The sequence below is a fragment of the Varroa jacobsoni genome, unplaced genomic scaffold (genome assembly GCF_002532875.2).
Source record: "Varroa jacobsoni isolate VJ856 unplaced genomic scaffold, vjacob_1.0 contig02691, whole genome shotgun sequence".
In the NCBI taxonomy this organism is placed as follows: Eukaryota; Metazoa; Arthropoda; class Arachnida; order Mesostigmata; family Varroidae; genus Varroa; species Varroa jacobsoni.
Window position 1 is genome coordinate 1,604 of NW_019214867.1, and position 12,998 is coordinate 14,601.

General features: G+C 37.3%; 1 protein-coding gene across 1 annotated transcript; it reads right to left on the reverse strand.

Annotated features, from left to right (window-relative positions):
* Positions 1 to 1,458: 1,458 nt before the first annotated feature.
* LOC111272599 (sentrin-specific protease 1) lies at positions 1,459 to 9,137 on the reverse strand. Its single transcript, XM_022854158.2, has 3 exons — positions 8,915 to 9,137; positions 5,534 to 5,622; positions 1,459 to 3,551 (listed from the first exon to the last, which is right to left on the reverse strand). The coding sequence occupies exons 1-3, from the start codon at positions 8,916 to 8,918 to the stop codon at positions 2,538 to 2,540; spliced, it is 1,107 nt and encodes a 368-aa protein (XP_022709893.1). The 5' UTR covers positions 8,919 to 9,137; the 3' UTR covers positions 1,459 to 2,537.
* Positions 9,138 to 12,998: the final 3,861 nt, after the last annotated feature.

Sequence of the window (12,998 nt, forward strand, 5' to 3'; positions counted from 1 at the left end):
CATATAAACGTAGTCATTTTAAGTAAGGCGTCTTGAAACCAATTATGTCCTTAACAATCAAGTTTTGTCAGCCACCTTCAACGATGCGATACAATTAGTATTAAAACTAAATAATTTAAATACTAATTATTGCAGCATGACAGTAAAGAAATACTAGATCACAAAAATTACGTTCGCGAGCTGCAGACAGGAACATATATTTGGCCATGTGTCAATTTTTCACCCATAAAGTAATCTGCAATTTTACTTGCTGCTTCGTTAAAATTTAACTGGAAGTTTGAAGATATGTCTGCTTTCTAGGTCGAACGAAGACCATTCTAAACTTTTATAACTGAAGGTACGATCCTTAACAGCTCAAATAGGATATAAAGATGCTGCATCTCTTAAATGTTCAAAACGATGGCACAGCAGCTAAGGAATTGAGATCAGTTCCACGAAAAAAATCATTTAACAATAAATTTCTATCACATTTTGTCAATCTATAATAATTATAATAATTGCATATGCTCTGACAGAATTTATGCGACTAATAAGGGCAGTGTCACCTCGAAAAGTTATATTTGCGAATTTAATCAGCAAATGGCGTATAGCTTGTTTCTTGCATGCTCTATTTGAGACCTTATTGAGCGGTATGGCGCAAGGACCCAGTGGTAGTCAAATTTTAAGAGAATTCTTGGATATAAAGAAAACTTCATCAAAACGAACAGAGCTTTCAGACGACACTTATTGAAATGCCAATATATGCCTCGCGTTCTAATACCGTATTGCTCCTAATGCTTAGAAATAGTAGAGATGTGATGAAACTGCATAATAGTCTTGTACTATAGCTCCTTGTATTGACGTTTCAGTATATCCAGTAAACTAAGTGGTAACACATCCTGTCAGCTGTGTACAAGAAACTGTTCACTTGCGTATATGCAGTAAATGGTATGTATTCGCGTAATGGTGACACGGTGTTTCCTTCAGACTGTAGCCTAATTTTAGTGGAGCGTTTGACTTAGTTAGCTAAAATCAGGCGTGCCCTGAGCCCCTATCTTTTTCAAGTAAATGAAGACTGCTTCCGAATTTGTATATGTAAAGATATCTTGTCCACTCCTGTTTTACAGCTCTGTGTCGGTACCTAAATTACCTCTTCAAAACGTTTTCAAGTGAGAACCACAAACAAAAGTGCTTTTAAAGATGTTTTGACAGTTTTGATATACGTTTGACATAATGTTTCTCCTGTTTGTGGCCTAACTAAAAGCAATATTTATGTTTAATATATATATTTTTCAAAAGGACGAAAAGCCCGATAGCCTGCGCAAAGCAGAGGCAGCTATCTTGGTTAGCTGAACAATACACATAAGCCGGAGTCATAATCCAATCTACTGTGTGAAAAAATTTCACTAATATTACTCAAACCAAACTGAACTGTTATATTCGACACGTAGAAAAATCGCTGCAAAGAGAAAACAAATAATTCGTTTTTGTATGATAACTTTACATTTAGTATACCTGCATTGAGAGCCTAGATAGCTCTTGGTTTAGCTCCCTTGTTTCTCTCATGTAGTGTACTTTGTTCATTCCCCCAGCAGTCACAAAGACTAAGGGAAAAGCAACATCCCTCACAAAATATTCGCGCAGTCCTTTACTGAGATGTCACCCAACATATAAGTGCAAAGTTAGCTACATTACCGTGCCAAACCCTAGCGGTCCTCAGCATGCCTCAATATTTATACTGAAAGATTTCAGTTTCTTTTAGAACGAAATAATTCAACTTCTTGGAACGAGCCAGCGTGGAAATTATGAAGATAAATATAGATGTCATTTATTCGATCAACCATATTAAATCTTCCACGATCTGTCGCTATGTACACAGTTTACATTCTATTCACATTCTACTAGTAGGTACTATACATATACACACCCAGCCTGATTTTATGGGTGCATAAATCACAATACGTTATATACAGTTGACCTAAAATGTTAAGCATTCATACAAGAGCAATAAGATCCATGCGATCGGCATCAGCTGCGAGGCTCTTTCGTACCATATATGATTGTGGTACCTATTGGGTCCATTAAAACAGTCATAGCAATGCTAACCGACTGTTTCTCTAGCTGTTCCTCGTACGATTTGCATTGGTTAATATATCAATGTCTTTATGTAACTAGAAATATTTTAAAAATTTCTATAATAATAAGGGATCACTGCTCAGATACCGAATATAAATCACGCCTATTTTTCTATATAATAGAACCAAATCGAGATACCCGTTTTCTGGCGACAATCCAAATTAAAGCATTAACAAGTCGATTGTTTCGTTAGTGTCATGCGCGCTTCAGGACTCAGCTCTCAAATATGTGACCTATATTATGATTTTCGTCATATGATGAAAAATAATATATGGATGTCGTATTTATAAATTAGTTAGGTTCGTCTATGCATCAGTTATGCATACTTTGAAAAGTCACAGAGCTGTTTTTTTCTGAATAACATTTTCTACACAATTAGCATAACCTATACACATAGTAACTTCTACACCGAAGTTGGCTTATCAATGAGCCTGCATGAGCTTACGGTCGAGTAGTTCTACGATCATTCGCTTGCGGAAATAAGGCATATCTCCCTGAGTGAAATTTAGCCGCGCGTCACGCGAAGCATATTCGGCGTACTTACATGCGAACATGCCACAATCTGAGCCGTTGTTCTGTTGAGGCAGACCCTCGACGTTGACCAGTTTCCATTCGCTTATATCAAGCGGCTCTTTTTTCTTATCCTTCATTTCTGAAACTAGATAGTCGAGAAGATCCCGAAGACATCGGTCGTTTCGTTTTCCCATCGAGTCATAGTATTTGATTGTCGTATGCCTTATATCGATAACAGCCATACACCAGTGCATCCCTAGGTGAACAGGAACTAACACTATATCGTGACTAAACAGGTCGACTTTCTTTGTCCATCGACGCACTCCAGCGTAGCCCTTCTGCTCGAGAGTTGTTACAAAGAAGGTACTAAATGCGTAAGTTTTGGGCAACGACGAGTTCTCTTTCGATCGTTCGACAATCATGGTCAAATAGAAATTAATCACGTTGTCGTTCAGCCAATTGAGACCGGTAAGGGTCTCAAGGTCGTTCCGAGTGATCTCTAACCGAAGTAGTTCGGAGAGGGTCTCGTTCCGCGGAGCGTTCAGCGCCGTAATGGCGCGTGCAAGCATCTCGTCCGTAAGAGGAACATCTTGTGGTCCCGGTTCCGCTATGGTCGCTGATTTCTTGCCATATCGAGCGCTCACCAAGGCCCGAGCCTTCTCCAACGCCTCAGTTTCGCGTCGGATACGACTGCAACCAAGCAGCACTTGGGCGCGCCAGTCAGCCACATCGAACGCTAAGGCTTGCTGCTGCTGCTTCTTCGTAGCAGGAAAAAGATATCCATCGTTGTCTTGATTTTCTATCCTAGGTAGGTCAAGTCTTGAGTGAAGGCTGTCTAAATTCACGCCCATAATGTCCAACAAGGATATCTTTGGTATCTCGTAATTGAGACGAGGAGTCGAGACCTGACGTCTGGCAATTTCCTGCAGAAGCGAAAAACAAACACGGCGTCGTCGATTAGATTCAGTCAATTATTCACAATGAGCCAATAGACATGGAAGATGACGTACCAAGGGGTGGGTAATGTAATGAATAATGAATGTGTTGCGTAGGTAAAGGTCTAGAATTTGTATTTATTTCTATGATGTTTCACTGATGGTATATTAGGAGTGATCGATCGACATTGAATCCTTTTCCCTTCCTTACCGAATCCCTTTTATTTATAGCTCTCACCACCTTCACTGGGCCATAATATTATCTCGTTTATTTTTGGCAGTGCTATGCCTTCTTGTGACGTCACAATGTTCAGCAATGATTCTTGTAAATAGAATCATAGTGAGTTGTAGTGTCACCTATTTTCCACATACTACTATTAACAGATATGGACATGTCAAACAAAACTAAGTGAGGTACATTTGTTCAATCAAAACATTTTATGTGATGATATCATATATAGATAAAGCACGCAGGGTGTCTCAAAAATGCATGCAATTGACAAGTCATAGCTTTCTGATTGCTTATTTACAACGCATAATTAACTGAAAACGAGGGCTGAGATAAACCTTTGAACAAATAAAATATATTTCTAGTTTCTATTGCAAATACGAGCATGTAACAGAACTGTAAGGATCACATCGCAGGGAAGCAGATGTACTTATGAAATTCACAATCAATCATATGAAACCTAAGTTTTTTTAAAAAGGATAGGACTGTTCAAAATCCTCATCATTAGCTAATAGAGTGCAGCAAAATATCTTAAAAGTCTGTAAGACAACCAAACTACAAGGTTAGCGCCAGCAAATAAAGTGTCCATCGCATCTTAAAACGTCATAAATGAAAAGGTCACATTTTAACAGTGGTACATCCTCTCAGTGATGATAATACGGAAAATCCAAAATTATTTCGCTAGTAGTATTTAGAAAGGGCGAATAGAAGATAATTTTTTAGAAGAAGTTGTTTAAAACAATGAAGCTAGATTCAATCTGAATAGCTTTTTTTAACTAGGAGTTATCGTATCAAGCGCATTTCAAGCGAATAGGTTGGACCGTTATTTTTTTTTGACACTAAAGTGACTGGTGGCAATTCTTTGAATCCGTGGTACAAATATGTGTTTGTATATTATCGTAGTGATGTAAGATCATGTATAGTTGAGAATCTTTCAAATAAATGGATTAAGCAAATAGTGGTCAAAAAGGATCTTGCCTATTGTTAAAGTCTTTTTCTTGCGAGGCCACCCCAAGATTAGGTTTAGCCAGAATCCCGACAACACTGTTTTGAAATTTTAAAACGGCAACTGAGCACCATAACACTAAACATGCGTTTAGTAACCGCAACAGTAATATATGTAGCAGAAGGGAAAGTTGCACACTTTATATAGCCACTTTCGAAGCTTGAATATTAATTATAAATATATAATTTGTGAATCAATTGTAAATCAATATTAAAGTGGCACTCATTTATGTATGCATTTTGTCAGCCATAGTATACACATATATGTAAATGAGGCAGAAGTTTCTTGATAATGGATAAGTCTTCATTGCAATTATGTTGAGTATCAAGATATATACAAATTATTTAATTATTTATTTTAAAGAAATTAGTGTGTTGCACGTTCGTTTCGATTAACTCGTAATTATGTCTTTTGAGTTCCGTTAGAATAAGATATCGTGCAGTTCAGCTTAATCGCTAAAACTGTATCTATTAGCTTCGAATCGGAAGGATAGATAACATTCGACTAAAACAAGAAATTGTATGCTAGAGGATACCTAAACACTGGTCAATTGAATCTTACCTTACCGTAATATGATACCCTGTAATACGCTTACCTTGTAACGTAGAATTATAGAAATAAAGAAATGATATTCATTGAGCGAAGTCCACTCTTCCTTGCAATAATTTGTGTATTTCTTGCTACTTAAACGTATAAGAAGTCCTTTGATTTACTGAAGCTATGTAAAGCTCTTACCTCGTCTAGTATTTTGCTATATGAAGAGGCGCTGATCCATTTTACGCCGCTGCTGGCTAGATCGAGGGCAGCGATGTTTTCGTTGAACACTGAAATCGTACATAGCGCCAATCATTAAAAGAGTTAGTTAGATTTAAATGTTAGACATGATTCGAGAAGTGGCGGACTTAGAACTTCGAAAAAATAGGATAACAGTTAAGTTAATGGTGTTTCGACTGAAGCAACTTTCGTTTTTCTTAATTTTCTTAAATTTTCTTAATAAATTTTCTCTAATTTTAAGTTTCTGTTCACGCACATTTGCTACTCCCCTTCGCATTCTCTTCTAAAAAAATATCAAAGTGAACTTATTATAACTCGTTAACTCTTTGGCGTGATGTTTCTGTTTGATTTACGCATTTCTGTACATTTGTATAGCCATTGATGGCGTGGGTAACTCCCGTTCAGGTAGACTTCAAGACAAAAAGAGGAGACCAAATTGTACTTCACTTCAGTTCCTACAACTTGGAGTTTCTTAATGCTGTCCATCATCTATGGGAATGGTGATCCCCGTAGTCGAACAAGAAGCCATCAAACAGAAAAGCGTGGGATCAAGGTGGACGGGGAACCAAGTGGACCTCACATTTCATTTTTACGTTATCTATCTGGATAATGGTTCGCACATAGTGAAGTTACCTCTTTGGGGTCTTTTTGTGTAACACGAAGCATAACTTGAAAACTACATATAGACCCAAGAAAATTATTATTTCTAATTTGCTGGTTTTTAGAGGATCAAATTCGTTGGAATGCGAGTTCAATGTCCTGTACTTACTCAAGCTTATTAGAAGAAAGATCTAAATTATATAAACGACAACCCTCGTTATTTAGCCACTTTTCAATGAAATTTTTACGAAAATCCTTTTTATTTTTATACGGCTAAAAAAATTATTGATAAGAATATTGAGACCGGAAGCAAAGTGGACAGAATTTGCAGTCCATCATTAAACTTCGATCTAGTTATGATTTTAATTTGTTTTATTTCTAAATTGCTTCCACGAATTTATCTTTGTACATTTACAGGTGAGTCTAGATAGTAGAGTGATTTGTCTAGAACATCGCAACACACATTCTTGTCTTTCCTGTACTTATCTCCATTTCGCAAAAGACCGTCATCGACGGATGTGCTGTTACTAGAAGACGCGCGAACTTTAAGAAAGCTAGTTCCGCATAGAGTACATGCCACAGAAGCAAATTCGGATTCTTCTCAATTCTAACGAACTTAAGTACGTCACTCGTTGTAAACTCAGTTATTTATTCAGAGTTTCTATAGAAACCAACTATAAGGACTTGGGGTGTATAACTAAAAAAAAAGATGCAAAACTGATTTGAGTTAAAACAACAACTAGTGTCGTAGTGTGGCTTATGGACGTCAAATATTCGAACGCAGGAAAACCTTAAGTGTGCTTATTCAATTTGATTTTTAAGCTGTCCGTCTTTGTAAAGGGTAGGGACAAAGAGCACATTTCGAAGCTTCTACCGGTTTTCACTTTAAGAGCAAGTGCCAAATAGTAGAACACTCATAGCCATATTATCGGTAGCCTAAAAGTCCAGCTAGAATCTGAACAAAGCACTTCCAGATTACTGCCAGCGGTTTCGCAAAACTAAAAATATTAAACAGATGCTCACTTTGACCCCACTCTTCCCTGCTCGCTGTGAATGATGTGTGTTAAATCGGGTATCGTTTGATCGTTGCTACAACAATAATGAACTGTACACTTATAAGTCAAGAAAATTACACCACCAAACTGCAGACGCTATTTAGACGTTTACGACAATGCAGTGGTAACGCTATTTCTCTCTGTCCCCTTTGCTCATTGTTATAACGCGAAAATGTATGTTTAGCTATGGAAACATTGAAGCTATATTGACTCCTCTCACAGACACTCTCAGCTGATGCCAAGAACGACTCCCTACATAGATCTACTTGTAAACAAAGTATTCGGTCAGACGGCCAAATCCTAGACAAATATTTTTACCTGAAGATAGCTTGCCTCAGCAGTCAGAACTTTTGCACGCATACATACCTCTAACAAATGGCGGACAAGATAATTTTAAAGAAACATTTTGAAAACACATCCCATATCCGGCACACGCACCACCAGAGCTAATAGGCTTAGTAGGCTTTCCCATGTTCGAGGTTTCAACATACGGTCATTGTCTTTCCGTGCAAAAATATTCTTAAAAAAATATTACTAGAAGATATTACTTTTTGAACTTTGTCACTCATAACAAGGTAACACCTTATGATAACAAACATAGAACAACTTGACGTCACAAGTTACTATAAGTAAAAATTAACTGCACACATTTTTTGATTATCGAGGATACATTTCATTCCAGCTAAGTATCGAACAATACCGCAAACATGCAGTGCACTCGAAAATGCCCGTCGTTTTTATGGATCATTGCCAAATTTAAATTCACTCACTGCTTTTTTACTTGAAGACTGTGACATTTAGAGCGACAGTGGCGAATGCAATTTTCACCTAGATACAGGATCTAATACAATGGTCTTTATTTTTGGAACAGTGAACAACACTATCATCAGGATATTGTTAGAGTAATCCAGCATCATTTCTAAGACTGTACAGCGACCTTTTAAATGAATATTATTCTAATTTATTTTGACAATGCGGTATGTTGAGTGTCATATAATATTAAAAAAAGAATTTAAACTCTACTGCATTTTGATATGCCGCACTTATAATATTCCCACAGTTCTTAAACTAATACTTACATACATAATTTCAAGTGAAAGTTTGCTCAGATAAATCTTTTATTTAGAAAATCAAAAGTAAAGCAAATGTTTTACTTATTTTGCTTTTTGCTCATGCTAGACCGAGCCGCAATAAACCTAAATTACAATACAATATATCGATGATCATTTACGGTATAATTTACGCAAGGGCAGTGCGTATAATGGAATTACCAGTAAATTAACGGAATACATATTTGCTGCAGTACTCGCACAGTGAAGTTCTAAGCCGATGTTGCCCCAGCTATTGGTGCAATATCATCAGTATGTTTCTAACCATTTGGTTACCCTTTCATAGATACTTTAGCTTACTAGGCAAAGCTTACTGTAGTTTAGATTTAACCGTATTTTATTGTTATTTTAAAAAACACACCGGAGTGATAACCAACTCAGGATTTTGTTATGTTGTTTTACGTAGTGTGAAGCATATAATGCGACAGTAGTACATTAATTTTTTATCAGAACTGAATATTGCCCACAGCACGTTACTTAAAAGCATCCTTATCCTCTAACTTAAAAGTACTTGTCCTCTAATAATTCATTTCTTAATTTTTTTTCTATTATTAAACTTTTCTACCTACAAAACGTACTCATTGCTGACGGTGAAACGAGGATATTTCCGGTTGCTACGAGGAAAATCCAACGGACTTCAGTAAACTAACAAAAAACTAATACTTAAATAATATTAATAATAATAATTTAATACTAATTAAACTATCAACTGATACACTACAGTCACCTAAAAATCGATTTCACAAGCACAACTTCGAACACCGCCAGAGACATGAAGCGGATGTGTACCTTGATACCGTTTATTGTTGTAGGGAAACCGAAACCACTCGCCAAATTTGAACGCTGACGCCCGCCAACGCCCGCCAACTTAATATCTCTATTGGCATGTAAGTTATGTTCATTGCAGACAATATTGGCCATTGCCTCTTCGGAACGACTGTAAATTACTGGCTCAGATACATTGACAAGTTACTGGTTCAATCAATGACATGCCACTTAGTTTGTGTAAATAAGAAAATCTACATTAGGTTAGTAGTCTATTCATTCTAACTGATAACCACAATTAATGATAATAACTATACTGAAACAAGTTCCATGAGCAGCTTATAAGTAACTTTAACTAGTTTTATGTAAGTGGCGACATCCGTGGGTTACATATATAGCTGTTTTTTGTGGCGCATATATATTATTAATCCCATTGTGCAGTTCGTAAGCCTCGTCTGTAATGCTTTACGATGGCTCGACTGCATACGTGTCTTGACGGAGGCGGAACCAAAGCTGCTTCTGTGATACAGCATACTGTAGCGACAGCGTGGCTTTTTGACAACACTGCGCGAATGCCTTGGCTTATGTCAGGCCGTAATTTTTGAGAAACGATTTTGCTACCCATATTCTACGGGAAGTACGGTTTTAAGGCGCACCCTCTGGTGTTTCTGAGACAGAATTACTTTAAAATGATGCAGTATGCGGAACGGTTATTTGATTCTAATCAGCGTTGGCCTAAGGTTCTGTTCTTCTATTTGGGGACAGCTCTACAACCTTTTGGGCTCTTAGTTCCCGATCGTGGTATTATAACTTAAATATCTCGTACAGTGTTATTCTGCTGAACCTTAGCATTCTGTGATCTAAGATAGGGCATCGTTTCTTTATTAGAAAAGTATGAACAATAATGTGACAGTAAAGGAATGTGTTACCATTTGGGCTAGGGACTCGTTTAGGTCCCTTACATCGATAAAACAGGTCATCAGATCGCAGATCTGAAATGCCTTGAGATCACCTATTGTTTGCCAGTTATGCCTTTACGGGAAAAAAACATTTTTAAGGAGGGCGATTTCAAAAGGAAAATCATCAGAAAAAGGTATAGAAAATCGACATCAGCGTCGTCAGTTCAATGTATGAGTTAGGCTCACATTGTAATTGATTCACATAATTTATTATAGATGCCATAAACAAGAAGCGGAGCATTGATGCAATGTCCTTATTTGTATTTTGCATTACAAATGACTGGATGGAAGACTCTATATTGGTCTGTTGTGCTGTAGTGATACAGGTAATGTTATCGTGTTATATATATAGTCTACATTGACAACTTCCAACCACACAAAGAGCTTGTGTTTATGTGTATAATGCATTTACTTTGAACGCTTTAGTACTAGATGTCCATATGTGCAAGAACAATTATAAACGTACACCTGGCTCTTAAATTTAGCTGTTAGTAACTAGGGTTACCTGCAATGTGGTTATATAAGAAAGAAAAATATTCTTTGTTTTTTTTTGTCACACACACATTGTTGATCATTTAAGCATTCATTTTAATAGCAAAATCGCTTAATTACCTTAAAAGCTTAACTTATCTATACGTGTTACAAAGTAAGTAATTGAAAACTACCTATTTTTTCGTTAATGCAAGCAGCGCATTGGGCGGGCTTTAGACGATGGTGCCCAACTAAACGTAAACTAGTTGAAGCTTTAATAACCATACGAATGTGAAAGACAATGTAATCTCATTCATTGTTGGGGCACATCGCGTTACAGGGGCCAGTAAAGCGCTTATCTGGAGTGATATTTTTATGGGTGATTTCCTTAAAACGATTGCGTCAATCCAAGGCTTTGACAGGGAACTACAAACAAATTTGCTGGACCAAGGGTCAGTTGCGGAATTAATAGTTTTTCGCTCAATGACAAAACGGGCCACCTCAAGTAGAATCGCTTAACTACACAGTGTGTCATCATCGACGTAGTTAAGAAAAGTTCATAACGCAAAACAGTTGTAGTAAAATCTGAAAACAAGGCATACAAAAACAGGAATGAATAAGGACTCTTTTAAGATATTGTTACACGGTGCTTAGCCTACTAATTAATGTTCAGCATTAGTTTCAGCTTTAAGTATAGCAAATGAAATATCCCTGACTAGTTTAAAGCTGAATATAATTGAAATATCCTTAGCTTAACTTTTTCCATCTTAATTCTAAATATAAAGACTTTCTCTAGACAAAAGAAATTCAGGCTTTTTAGTGCCAAATTTGCTTATACGTGTTATTTAGTCCTAAGCTACTGTTAAAGTGGTTAGTCACACAGATACACTACAAAAGATTGGAAGAGGGGACATTTTTGTTTGTCTCTGTCGTGCTTACTAAGCTAGTCATAAGTGTCATAAAGTACCTACTATCAAAAACTTCACCCTATCAAGGAGCGTAATGTAGGTCTATTCATCTTTGTGTTCAAATGCTTCGGAGACAACGTAACAGAGTTACTGTGATTTTATTATGTCCAGTCCTTTAGCTAAGGTAGAATTTTTCTGTGCCCGTGCTGCAGTGCAAGTGAAGTACTCAAGTATAGTATAAAACTGCTTTCGGACAACTGTAAAAAAATCCAGAGCACAAAACGAAGCTAGCGAGTAACCTAGTGAACAATAATAGCCCTAGAGCTGTAATGCATGTTTGAAAATATAGAAGTACTATACCTAGGACGATGCAGTAGACTGCCCAAAGAGAGCCCAACGGAGTTCAATAGCCAGACCTAGCGAGTGTCGTTTTGAAGTCATCGGCTCGATAAAAGTCTACATCGTGAATTAAAGTTCGCTCTTGACTGCCAACCGGAACACCGAGTCACGCTTACTAAGTAATTAACTTTTATGGCTATAAGTGCCTATAGGATTCGCCCCAAGTATACTATTAGACATCGTTTACAGCTGAAAAATTTCTGTTGTCAGCAAGAAACCGGCGGAGGCAACGGCAAAGAGCAGAGTCATTGAGACGAATTTGGCCACTGATTTTAGGTGCACGTGGTGGCCTGGGTTCGGATACGGGCATAGACACACTCCGTTCGTCTCGTACTGCGTACCAATTATCTGATGCTATGCCTAGCCGTTGTTCGAACGTAAGACTTGAAATACTTAGAAATAATGTTACCGTGTGCAATCATGTTCGTAGCTTTATACCTTCAACACCTCAGGATTTAATATAACGAAAGCCTTTTTTTCAGAAAGCTTAATGCTTAATCGTAATAATTCTTGTCAAGATTTGGGATTAGTGTAACCTTGACGTTTTTCAAACAGGTAATTTATAAACTGAACGAGATAAAGAAACGCTCCTCAGGGTAGATAAATACAGCAAAGCCCGTAGATTTCAGGTGGGAAATTATATTTCAGAGGTATGTGAACTGTGATGACCTAACCGTAATAATCACCTATCCACAGGCTAGATAAGCGGGAAACGTATAATCGGAAAAAATCGCCGCCTTATACATTTAAATAGTTGCTCGAACCACAGCCCAGCGCAATAATGAGGCCATGAAAGAAAGAATTTTGTGTGTTATACCCTCGAGTGCCATCAAGGGCCTGCAACAAAAAGAAATGAGCTCCCTTTAGCGCATTGTTTAGTGTCCCCTTAATAGTGCAGTGGTAACGTTTTTCATTAATAAATTCAGGGACACTTAAGATGCTGTGCGTTCGAAACCGGGTGTAGACAGACTTTCGGCCTTGAGCGATCAGCCGTCTATAGTAACGTCCAGCGGCAGTATCAAGTGTTGCGGGACGGCAGAAATTCATCATGCACTTTCCACAAAATACATAGCACCACTTTCCGTTTTATTTACGCATTATCATATATATCGCATTATAACGTGACCTATTTGTTACCTGCGATCAATCGTTTTAAACAT

What these genes read in the sequence shown, in the direction of transcription:
- LOC111272599 (XM_022854158.2), bottom strand. An exon ending in ATAGCAAAATACTAGACGAG is followed by an intron (nt 3,552 to 5,533) that starts GTAAGAGCTTTA and finishes TCGCTTCTGCAG; the next exon opens with GAAATTGCCAGACGTCAGGT.